The following is a 12,248-nucleotide window of genomic DNA, read 5'->3' as shown; positions in this document are numbered from 1 at the left end:
CATAGTCTTCTCCCTTGGACTGTGCCTTCCAGTGCCCTGAGACGGAGTGGTGGCTGCATTACCATTTCTGTTGCGTTTTGTTTTGTCAAAAAGTAAATGGCTGCCGGCCTCCGTTCCAGAAACCTGACCCAGCTGGAGGGTAAGGGCAGGTGAGGGAGGGGCGAGTGGCCGGAGCCCCTTTACTACAATAAATTATTTCTAAATTTATTGTTGTACATTGTTTCAATTGTCTGTTTTAACCATATTTGCGCAGCAGTTTCTAATGTTGTGAGTGTCCTCTATTTCAGAGGCTTCTACTCTGCAGCCTCTTACATTTGTTTTAACTGCGTGTCTTTGTTTTTTAGTTCTTATCTGTTTTAATTGTCAGTATTTATCCATCCATTATCCGTGTTTAATCTTGTATTTTATTCAGATGTTTTATCCTATGCCTGTTTATTTGTCCTCATTTTCTCTAACAATTATCGGTTTAAAAAAAAAATCCTAACTGCTACTTTATTTATATGCTCTTTCTTTTTTTTATCCTGGTCTGTGACAATAATAATAATAATAATAATAATAATAATAATAATAATAATAAATTTCATTTATACCCCGCCCTCCCCAGCCGAAGCCGGGCTCAGGGCGGCTAACAACAATAAAACAGTACAACAGTACAACACAACACTCTAAAATCATTCATTATAAAATTAATTCGAATCAATCCACTGGCAACCATTGGGCCAGAGCTCATAGAGCTCATAAAGTTCATACAAGTAGGTTCCAGAGTTAAGTCCTCTGGCCATGGCAACCTACACTTACCTCCAGGAGTCTTCGGGATGCCATCCTCTCCTGTAGTGACAGAGCGAAGGTCACTACAGGCGACCTCTGCCAATGCCAACCTCGGGATGCTGAGGAACTTCAAACGGTCACAAGCTCCGTTGCTAGGCAACGGCAGTTGAGAACATGGAATTCCCGGCCTCAGTGCCAAGGCTCTAGGAGAGTCCGTGTGGCCTAGTGGTTAGAACTATGTTAATGCCATGCAACGCTAGGGTGATATATATATATTCTTTGAAATGTACAATTTAATACTTTTTCTATTATTTGTATCCTGCTTTGCAGGCTCTTGTTGTCTCCTAAAGAAGCTGACAGGATTGCTCCCCTGTACTTATGTCTTTGCCATGTACATTTATGAACGTTTATTTTATATTTGGGGCCTTTGAATTCTTAACTCTGAACTCTGGATTAATAACATTTTAGGAATCTTCCAGAACGGCTAATTCTATTGCTGGGAAGGACTCAGTGACCCCGGTCTATTTTAGGCGAGAGGGTGGTATGGGGTTGGGGGCAGGTGAGACGGAGCTGCTTGGCAGTGGGTGTGTTGTATGCAGAAAGCGTACGCTTCAATTCCCGTGACCCACCTCCTTTCAGTTACTAGTTTCTTGGGGTTGGGGCTAAATCCATGATGGGTCAGAGAAAAATGAGCGGTGGCAGGAACCAGTCAAAGCAAGGCAGATCTGAATTTTACTGTTGTGACAGAGTTTCTCGCCTTACATGTTGCATGGAGGTGAGGAGCCAAGACAAGCGTGTGTAACAACTTTTAAAGACTTGATAATAATAATAATTTATTTTTTATACCCCCCCCCCTTCAATCTGGCTGGGTTTCCCTTAGCCCAGAGGTTTTGGACTTTTTTGAGTCCACGGCTCCCTTGACCAACTACATTCTTTCTGTGAGGCTCAGGAGCCCAGCTATGTCACCCCTTGCCAGCAGAGCTGGCAGCCTCTCGTCCTTTTTCTGACTCCTTCCTTTGTGGAGTGTTCCTTCTTCTCCTCTCCCCTCTCCTTAGGAGTCCTCTGGACAGCCACAGCTGCCGCCCCTTCCCTAAAGAGAGGTGCCTCCTCACGCTGCCCCACAGGGGCCTGGGAAGTACCCCCTGGCCAGCTCCAGAGGCACCGTTCGCCTGGGGAGCTTGTAGCCAGGGGTGCTGCAACAAACAGCTGTGCAAGTCTTTGGGAGGCAGAGATGCAAGAAGGCATGGAGGGAGAAAGAGGGACAGAGGCCAGTGTTGCTCCCAGCATCCTTGACCATCATTCAAGGCACCAAAGGGTGCCACAGCACCCTGGTTGAAAACCACTGCCCACCCAACAAGCATCATACATGCATCACAGAAAGAGGCAGTCTTGTCTCCTGGCTTGTCTCTTGTCGTGATACCTGACAATGTTCACTGGTTGCCCTTTCCTGACCAGTCTGAGCCTTTCCCTTGAAATGGTAAATACCTCAGTTCTTGAATCCATTGTCACAGATCTACCCCTATTTATGTGAGATGTTTATAGCTTTTGAAGGATTTGTAAGTGAAAAGAACTATTGGGAAAGGTTTTTCCTTCAACTGCAGAGTAAATATCTGGGGTCATTAAGAGGGCTTCAGGATTGCTCTGTGAACTCAAAGAAAGTGTCTTTTTTTTCAGGGAATATTTTATCATTTTTGAATGGTGAAGGATTGTTTTTTCTCTAGGGTGCGTGTCTGCTATGTGTGCACCTTAAGATTTGTGTAACACTCATGCCAACTTCTGTTGCCCAGTGCCTGCAAGCCCCCTACTGTGACATATAGAATGCTTGCAGTTGTGTGTTTTTTAAACCGCACCAGCCACTGCTCATCAGGAGCAGAACTGAGCAGCTTCTGTGAGTGAAGTGAAGAGCTGTTTCTCAGAAGGGGAAACCCTGGGAGAGACTAGGGTTCAAATACCTCCTTATTCAGCTGTGTAGCTCACTGGGTGACCTGGGGCCAGGTTGTGGGGATTAAATGAGAAGGTGAGAACTATGTATGTCATCTTGAGCTCCTTGGAGAAAAAGATGGGATATCAATGCAGACGCCCTCAGAAGGTGGTGGACTCTTCTTCTTTGGAGGTTTTTTATACACAGAGGTTGGGTGGCCATTTGCAAGGGATTCTTGAATTGGATTCCTGTTTTGCAGGCAATTGGACTAGATGCACCTTGGGGTTCTTTCCAAATCTACAATTCTATGATTTTGTTTAAGTGTCATTTTATTGATTAGATAGGAAACCCCTTCGAGACTGCTCTGAGGTGCCAGGTTGGATATAAGCACCATAAATGAGAAAAGAGAGAGACACGTCAGCCTGTGAATGACCCCAGGCAGCTGGCAGAAGGACTCGGACACAGAGGCAGAGGCAACCTGGAGGCTTCAGGACGACGTTGCTGTTAAGCACTGGACGCAGTGCCGACTGGAAAAAGGTGAGTGGCCATCTGCAAGATCTTACAGAGCTCATGAGATCTTGTGAGATTTCAGGAAGATCTCACAAGATCTTGCTAGTGTTGTAAACAAAAATTGCCCTTTTCCCTTGTGGGGTATCCAAGAGCCCATATAGAGTCCTTACATAGGTTCCCTATTGGTAGGAGAAAATAACAGAGGCCAACCAGAGAATATTGAGAAGCAAAGCAGCTAGTAAGCTTAATCTTTATTGATCTGCTGCAACAGGGTGCTCCCCTCACACGCAGGAAAGGAGGAGGACCCAGAAAAATGGTGTACAAGGCCTTATAAAGACTTTTGAAATTGCCACCCTGTAGATCAAGACCACCCCCAGAAACATACATACATCACAGAAGGGGTGTAACCTAAGACCACCCCTCAGATACATCACACCTACATCACAGAAAAGGTGGTCTAAACAGAAATTTAAATGTTGTTTATCTCTTGTCCTTGTTTATCTCCTGTCTGGCAGGTTACTTGATTGGATTGCCTGGGGAGCCTGGCCATTCTTTTGTAGTGATAAATACTTAGTTCCTGGGCCATGTCACAGGTTCACACCCTATTCAAACAGAGACATACCCTTAAGACAGGATTTGTGAAGGAAAAGACAATGGGGAGGCTTTTCCAGTTTGACCTTGCAGAGAAAACATTTGCTCAGTTTAGGAATCAAAATGGTTCCAGGTCGGCCCTCCCATGCTGATCTATGTACGTGCCCGGTTGGTACACTCACAAACATTACCATGTATCTAAGACCTCAAAATTCCTATCACACTAGCCTAATACTGCTATTAAACCAACTAGATTTAGTAGGATTATGCATAGGGTTTCCATGTTGGGTTGCAGCTAGCACTGTGGGCAGGGTAAGGTCCTGGCACTTACATGACCTCCCATTACTGACATTGCTGGTCCTGGCAGGGTTGAGTAAGGTTGGCACAGTGCAAACACACTGGTGCAGCCAAACTCGTGCTCATGCCAGTGTGTTCACACCACGTCAACCTCACCTCCTTCCTCCTCCACCTTCTTGTAAGCCACAGTGATGTCAGCGTTGGGAGATAAGCTAAGTGCCTCCCCCCCACCAAATGCTACTGCTTGTGGGTGGCCTATGATTTTAAAAGGTTCCACCTTCTCCCCAAGTAATGTTTTCAAGCGTCCATTGTAGCTGTGCTTTTAACAGCAGCTCGACATGCAGACATAGGGTGATATTCAATTAAATAATTGCATGAGTGGACCACAGTAGGACTTTCATCTCTCTCTTCCCCCTGTGATCCCCCTAAATCCTTTGTATGGGTTCCCCCAAACCCAGATTCGGGGACAGTGCAAGGTTGGAAGAGAGGAAGAAAGGTCCCATTGCAGAAGTGGAAGTTGCTCTGCTAATGAATTTATTCCACCAAATACTGCCTATAATCCTGATCTCAAAGGTTGTCCAGAACAGGCCAGGCAGTCTTGTTGACTTTTTCCAGACCAGTTGGCAACAAGATTCTGCTGCCAAAATAGCTCCTTCTTGGAGCCTGGGCAGGCCATCGGCCTTTTATATACCTGCTGGGATTGACAAGTCATATGACCCTCACCTGAATCTCATTTAACTCTTGGGGGGGGGGAATTAGCATCAGACGTCTTGTGCATGGAAGTTGCCAAATCTATTAACCAACTCGGGTTACTGTTAATAGCACCAGTTTTCTTATAACTTGATATTGCTGGATAGTTCTGATGAACTGCAAAAGCATTTTTAGTTTGCTTTCTGTTGCCACCCTGGAATTTTTCTTTATTAGCGCCGCTTTGTTTTGTACGATTCCTTGCAAATGAAGGAAAACAACTTTTCTCCTTGTATATGTTGATAATATGTTTTGGTTACTGAGAACAAACAAGCGTGTACAGAAACAAGATTGGGTAGAGGACATAGGCGTGACACACCTGTGACAAAGGTGACCTGTGTGCTTGCTTGCTTGATTAACAGCTGTTGGGAATGTCAATGTCCCTGCTCTCCCTTCTTATGGTCTTTATATTGGACCTGGAAACTCCAATAGAGAGCATTCCATGTCAAGAAGGAGGGCAAGTGGGCACCCTATCAAATGACAAGGCAGGAGCTACACGGAGCAGGGCCTTTTCACTGGTGGTGCCCATTGTATGGCTTGCTCTTTCCAGACCTGCTCTCTTTTGGCCTGTATTTTGGAGCTTTATAATCTAGGAAGACTTTGGAATAACAGGTTGACAAGTCATCAGTCACTGACGTATGAGCAGATTTTATTTGTTGTTATTCTGGGTTTCTGGCGCACCAGGGTTTACACCAGCGTAATAGAGTTGGCCAGGATGAAAGAAGGGATACAATTTCTGAGCTTTTTCCATTGTCTGCGCAGCAGGGGGTGTTCAATCAACAGTGCAAAGGCTGAGCTGAAGCGTTTCCTGCTGGTTACCTGCTTTCAGCACTAGGGGTCGCTGTTTGGTAGTACCCAGTTGGTTAGTTGTCAGATTCTAGAGCTCCCTATTGGTGGCTCTTAGGTAATTCCAAAAATACAGTCCATTAATAAAACACAGTGTTCATTCAGAAAGCGGTACATAAATCTCCATTGCTACATATTGGGTGTGTATTTCAGCGGTTGAATGTACAGCTTTATGGCCAGGCTGTAGTGTAGTGCTTATGCAACTGTGAATAAAAGGTGGCTGGGCTCATCGTCCCGGGGTTTGGGGGGGGGGGTGACAAAACTGATTTTGAGTCTGTACTCTGAATAGTGACACCAGGGACCTAGAAGGTGCAGGGCTTGTCAGTCCAACCCCTGCACAGACTCATCAGGGCTGACCTTAAGGGAATTGGAACAATTGGGCCAAATTGGGCCCTGCGGGCCGCTCCTAAAGGGGCCCCCACACCAGGGCAATCTAGATGGATTTTATTTATTTCTATGAGATTTTGCAGACTTTGGCTGTGAACTGGGGCCCTACAAAAAAACTAAAGTTGGGCCCCACTTCTTCAAATTGGGCCCCCACTGGCTAGCCCTGAGTCTCATAGTTGCTGGGCCTGAGTTTCCCTGCCCTTGCGTGAAGTCTTGGGTTTCCAATTTTGAGAGAGGGGAGACTGCGGCACTGGGGAGATGGCAGGCTGGCGAGACCCCCTAGATTTAGAGGCCCAAGTTGCCCTGCCCTCGCATGAAGTCTTGGGTTTGCAATTTTGGGAGGGGGAGGTTGCCTGCTGGGGAGCGGGCAGGCTGGCAAGGCCCCCTAGATTTAGAGGCCCTAGGATTCAGCCTACTTAGCCTATACATAAATCTGGCACTGGCTATATCCTATACAGGAGCAGGGCCATCTTAACCATTGGCACTAAGGGTGCACGGCACCAGGGCGCCGGGCTCTCAGAGACACCAGGCTGAGTCCGGGGCCGAGCATTGGAGTCCGGGGAAGAGCCGTCGACAGTCAAGCGGAGCAGAGCCCTGAACTCGCGCCCAGCCGCAGCAGCAGAAGAGCCCATGGCTCTCCAACAGGCTCAGCTCAGCTCGGCTGTTGGCTCTTGCCCCAGCTGCATGGCAGTTAACTGTTTTGGCACTGCACCCAGAGTGCCATGTAACATTGTGGTGGGATCTGCCGTGCGCCGACAGCACTGAAGGCAGCAACAAAACCCGATAAATAGGAGCATACAGATCCTGTCTGAAGATGTTGCCTCTGATGCCGCTTGCATTCCCCATCGTTCTGCACTGGCACCCCATGTTGGACAGTGCTGGGAGCGTGCGCTGACAGCCAAGGAACCCACAGCTTGGCACACGCAACAGGATGCGTTGCACAGTGCCCACAATGTTACACGGCACTCCGGGTGCTTCACGTGCAGCCAAAACAGTTAACTGCCATGCAGGAGGGGGCAGCAGGTGGACAGCATGGCGACTGTGTGTGCTGCCCGACATTTTGTCCCCCCAGCATGGAACCCACACACCCCTTCGTACACCCCTGTGCCTGGGGTGCTGGCACCCCTTTTGGTTGGCGATGGGAGTCCCTGTTTCCCATAACCGTTCTAAAGGTTCTAAAGGTAAACAACTATTTCTTTTAAAAAGCCAACAACTTTGGGGTCCCCCACCTCTAAATAAAAGGTCAACAACAAACCTCTTCTGATCAGCAAGTCCTAGGCTCTGTGGTTTAACCCACAGCACCACCCGTGTCCCTAAAGTTAAGATACTGACAGGAATATTATCTGAGAAACCATAAACTTGTTAATGTTTGTAAAATAAACTTGGTTTTTTGGTTCACTTTTAACAGCTGACTGGACCATAGCTGTCAACTTACAGATTTGAAAATAAGGGACCAGCAGCCTTGAAAATAAGGGACCAGCAGCCAAAATAAGGGACCTGCTGCCTCACCTGTTCCAGGCACTCCAGTCTTCCTGTCCTCCTGCAGTCTGGTCAAACTCATGCTGGTAGCTTCGAGAACACTGTCCAACCAACTTTGTAACCAGAGGTTCAATTGAATAGAATCTGAATCACATGCACCACAAGGCCTATGCAGCCTCAACTTAAGATGGCCCCCCGGCCTGGCTTTGCACTGCAAAGTTTGCAGCAGCACGTGCAACAAAATGGCGTCCAGCATTCAAAACCCCCCTCAGCTTGCATTAACTAGCCACACACAAGGCATGCAAGCTCCACCCCCCAGTCGTTCTTAGACTTCTTATTGGGTGAGCAACACAGCCAAGCAACACAGTTGGAGCCTCCCTCCTCCCTGGCCGGCAGGGAGGGAGGGAGAGGAGCTGCTTCCTTTGAAATTTAAGGGACATCATTTAAGGGACATCCATCAATAAGGGACAGCAGCGGGACATGGCGCTGGAATAAGGGACTGTCCCTTCAAATAAGGGACACTTGACAGCTATGGACTGGACTCAGTGTTTTACTAGAGAGTAACTGGTTGGTGGCAGCAGGGAAGCGAGCACAGTGGTGGCACAGGGATCAAAAGACCGTTAAACGTCCGGGGACCCTGTGTGATCGCCACACCTCTGAAGACCAGTTGCTGGAATTCATAGGGAAGGAAAGGGCTCCTGTGCTCAGATCCTGTTTGCAGGTTTCCCAGAGGCATCAGGGACTAGATGGGCCCTTGGCCTGATCCAGCAGGCTCTTCTTACGTTAAGGCCTTTTAAAAAACACAATATAACAATGCAGCCTATTTCTGGATCGCACTCACAGTGGGGAGCAGGCATTTGGTGATGTTGTAAGAGTGCTTCGGTTGTCAGCTGCCCTCTCTGGAGGGCACCCTCCTTGCTCGCAAGCATCACCCTCTTGGCAGGAACATCAGGGAAATTTAGTGGGCAGCCCATGACAGGATTGGGAAGCACTTAACCCAATGGAGAGGGTGGGCTCAAGGAGGGCACAGGCATGGCTTGGGTTCCTAGAAGGGTCCTCACTTCCCTCAAGGATCTCCTTGAGGGCTCGTTGAAGCCTTCCCAGAAACCCAGGCCAGGATGTTGTGCTAACAAATACACCTAAGAACATGGGCATATCCAATTATAAAGTTGGTAGGATTCAGAAAAGCAAACACTTTTCCTCTTTTCTTTTCTTTTTTTTTTGGTATAATTTTTTATTAAGTTTTTCTATTTTACGTTTTAGAATATTCATTCAAACAACCTTAAAATATCAATGACTTCCCTCCTTCCCTTTCCATTGTTCAGTTTGCGAGCCATAAATCCCTGCATATTTTACATAAACTCAACCATTCAGTATTCCATTATTACATCCATCAAAACTTATTTACACTGTTGAATTTATCTTAATGCTGCCAATGTTTTTAAGTGTACGCAATTCCCCCCCCCATATATTCAATAAACATTTTCCAATCTTTTTTAAACATATGTTGTTCTTGTACTCTTATTCTATAAGTAAAGTCTGCAAGCTGCGCATATTCCATCATCAGTTTAAGTTGCCATTCCTCACTCGTTTTCCCTTTTACACTTTAAGGTAAAGGTAAAGGGACCCCTGACCATTAGGTCCAGTTGTGACCGATTCTGGGGTTGCGGCGCTCATCTTGCTTTACTGGCCGAGGGAGCCCGGCGTACATGTGGCCGGCATGACTAAGCCGCTTCTGGTGAATTAGAGCAGCGCACGGAAATGCCATTTACCTTCCCGCCGGAGTGGTACCTATTTATCTACTTGCAGTTACAGATAGGTAGCCGTGTTGGTCTGCCATAGTCAAAACAAAAAAAAAAATTTTCTTTCCAGTAGCACCTTAAAGACCAACTAAGTTAGTTCTTGGTATGAGCTTTCGTGTGTATCTGACGAAGTGTGCATGCACACGAAAGCTCATACCAAGAACTAACTTAGTTGGTCTTTAAGGTGCTACTGGAAAGAAAAAAAAATTTTTTTGTTTTATCTACTTGCACTTTGGCATGCTTTCAAACTGCTAGGTTGGCAGGAGCAGGGACCGAGCAACAGGAGCTCACCACATCGCGGGGATTCGAACTGCTGACCTTCTGATCAGCAAGCCCTAGGCTCTGTGGTTTAACCCACAGCGCCACCCTCTTTCCAAATCCCTGGAAAAGGACTTGTGGAAGGGCTGTCTTCAAGCCCCTGGAACCTGCACCTTTGGAATTGCTTAGAGGGGCTGGTTGAGGGGCACAAGGTCAAGGCTAGCAGTGGGAGCAGAAAGAGTAGTGAAGTCAAGAACATAAGAAGAGGCTGCTGGATCAGGCCAATGGCCTATCTAGTCCAGCAACCTGTTCTCACAGCGGCCAAGCAGATGTCCTAACGGGAAACCCACAAGCAGGATTTGATCACCAGAACACTTTCCCCTCCTGGGGCTTCCAGCAACTGGTAATCAGAAGCATTTATTGAGGCAGAGCATAGTCATCATGCTTAATAGCTGTTGGTAGCTGCTGCCCAGAGCCGTCTTTCCTATTGGGCTTATTGGCACGTTGCGCCAGGGTGCTGGCCTCTCAAGGGCGCCCCAGTGAGTGGGGGAGCTGCGTGGCTTTGCTGACGACCTCCCCTTTCCCTGCATGCCCGCCAGCTGTGCCCCGTCAACCATATGGCTGGCTGGCGGGGAATGGGGTAACTGTGCCCCTGAAGAACCAGGCGCGCAGCCTGGGAGTCATTCTGGACTCACAACTGTCCATGGAGGCGCATGTCAATTCTGTGTCCAGGGCAGCTGTCTACCAGCTCCATCTGCTATGCAGGCTGAGACCCTATCTGCCCACAGACTGTCTTGCCAGAGGGGTGCATGCTCTGGTTATCTCCCGCTTGGACTACTGCAATGCGCTCTACGTGGGGCTACCTTTGAAGGTGACCCGGAAACTACAACTAATCCAGAATGTGGCAGCTAGACTGGTGACTGGGAACGGCCGTCGAGACCACATAACACAGGTCTTGAAAGACCTACATTGGCTCCCAGTACGTTTCCGAACACAATTCAAAGTGTTGGTGCAGACCTTTAAAGCCCTAACCCGCCTTGGTCCAGTATATCTGAAGGAGTGTCTCCACCCCCATCGTTCTACCCGGACACTGAGGTCCAGCGCCGAGGGCCTTCTGGCGGCTCCCTCATTGTGAGAAGTGAGGTTACAGGGAACCAGACAGAGGGCCTTCTTGGTAGGGGCGCCTGCCCTGTGGAACGCCCTCCCACCAGATGTCAGAGAGAAAAACAACTACCAGACTTTTAGAAGACATCTGAAGGCAGCCCTGTTTAGGGAAGCTTTTCATGTTTAATATATTATTGTATTTTAATATTTTGTTGGAAGCGGCCCAAAGTGGCTGTGTGAAACCCAGCAGATGGGCGGGGTATAAATTATTATTATTATTATTATTAATTTATTATTATTATCCCCGCAGAGGCTTAGGATGGAAGCTGCGCCCCACCAACTATATGGCAATCCCTGCAGAGGCTTGGGAAAAGGTCGACAACTCTGGGAAACGGGGGGGGGGGGCGCTGCCAGAGGGATCTTTGCACCATGGCCCCTGGATATGCTTCAGACGGCCCTGCCCGCTGCCTCTGTGAATTTGTCCAATTTTTAAAAATCATTTTAATTTTGACTTTTAAAATGTTGTAACCTGCCCTGGGACCTTAGTGTGAAGGGTGGGTAATAAATTAAGATAACATCATCATCAACAATAACTTCAGGGTTGAACCCCTCTGCTCCCTGGAACAAATGGAGAACCTGATCTCTGCTAAACGATATGGAATGCTCCCTGGGAATAATGAAGAAATGTCAAAAGAATCATGCTGGACAAGAGGCATCAATGTGAAGACTTCAAATTGCTGGATTCCAACTCCCATTTCCCCTCCTCATTGACTGTGCTGACGGAGGATGATGGGAGTTGGAGTCCAACCAAGTGCAAGTGGAGTAATCCGTATGACCTACTCCTGAGACTGGAGGCTCCCTAGCCCAAAGGCTCATGGGAGGAGGCTGGCTTGTTCATTTATTCATTTACTTATATTGCATTTCTAGCCCATCTTTTTCTCCAACTGCTCAAGGTGATGTCCATAGCTCTCCCCGTCATTTAATCCCCACAGCAACCCTGTGAGGGAGGTTAGGCTGAGAGGCAGTGACAGGCCTTCAAGGGCACCCAGTGAGTTTCATGGCCAAGGGGAGATTTGAACCCTGGTCTTTCTCCCAAGTCCAAGTCCGGCACACTAACTGCCACACCACCACGGTTTCTCAAATGATTTCGAAATGATTACTTTGAACATTTCAATCTCTTCAAGAAAGATCTGGTCAAGGACGTGAAAAGAGGGCACCTTAACCATGAGTAGATATGTTCGTCATGAGGACAAGGTGGCCCCATCATAAGGACCTCACTTAAGTCCTCAGGAGACCAATGTTTGCAGTTCTCTAAACCACAAGGGCTCTGTTCCTGGGGACAAGGGTCCTCTGAGGTGGCTTAATGGCAAGGACCTCCCTGGCCACTTCTGTGGAACTTGGCTTTGAAGTATGAAGGGCTGGTGGTGGAGAACTAGGTTTTCACACCCGAAAAGCCAAGGGAAGGCCTGGCTCTCAGCCAGGTCAGGAGCCTGGAGGACTCACAGCCCACCTGGGTCACTGCCCCTCTAGGCTGCCAC

The 12,248-nt window shown here is 47.8% G+C and overlaps 1 protein-coding gene across 1 annotated transcript in view; it reads right to left on the bottom strand.

The window, feature by feature from the left end:
- The window catches only part of LOC310769729 (maestro heat-like repeat family member 5), a 57,861-nt gene extending 57,024 nt beyond the window's left edge, over positions 1-837 (bottom strand). Inside the window, exon 1 of the mRNA XM_083629400.1 lies at positions 799-837. Coding sequence (XP_083485526.1) covers positions 799-822 — 24 coding nt within the window. The 5' untranslated portion in view covers positions 823-837. The remainder of the gene's footprint in view (positions 1-798) is intronic.
- Positions 838-12,248: the final 11,411 nt, after the last annotated feature.

The sequence above is a fragment of the Podarcis filfolensis genome (genome assembly GCF_964270895.1).
Source record: "Podarcis filfolensis genome assembly, chromosome: 8".
Classification (NCBI taxonomy): domain Eukaryota; kingdom Metazoa; phylum Chordata; class Lepidosauria; order Squamata; family Lacertidae; genus Podarcis; species Podarcis filfolensis.
This window is presented reverse-complemented; position numbering and strand designations above follow the sequence as displayed.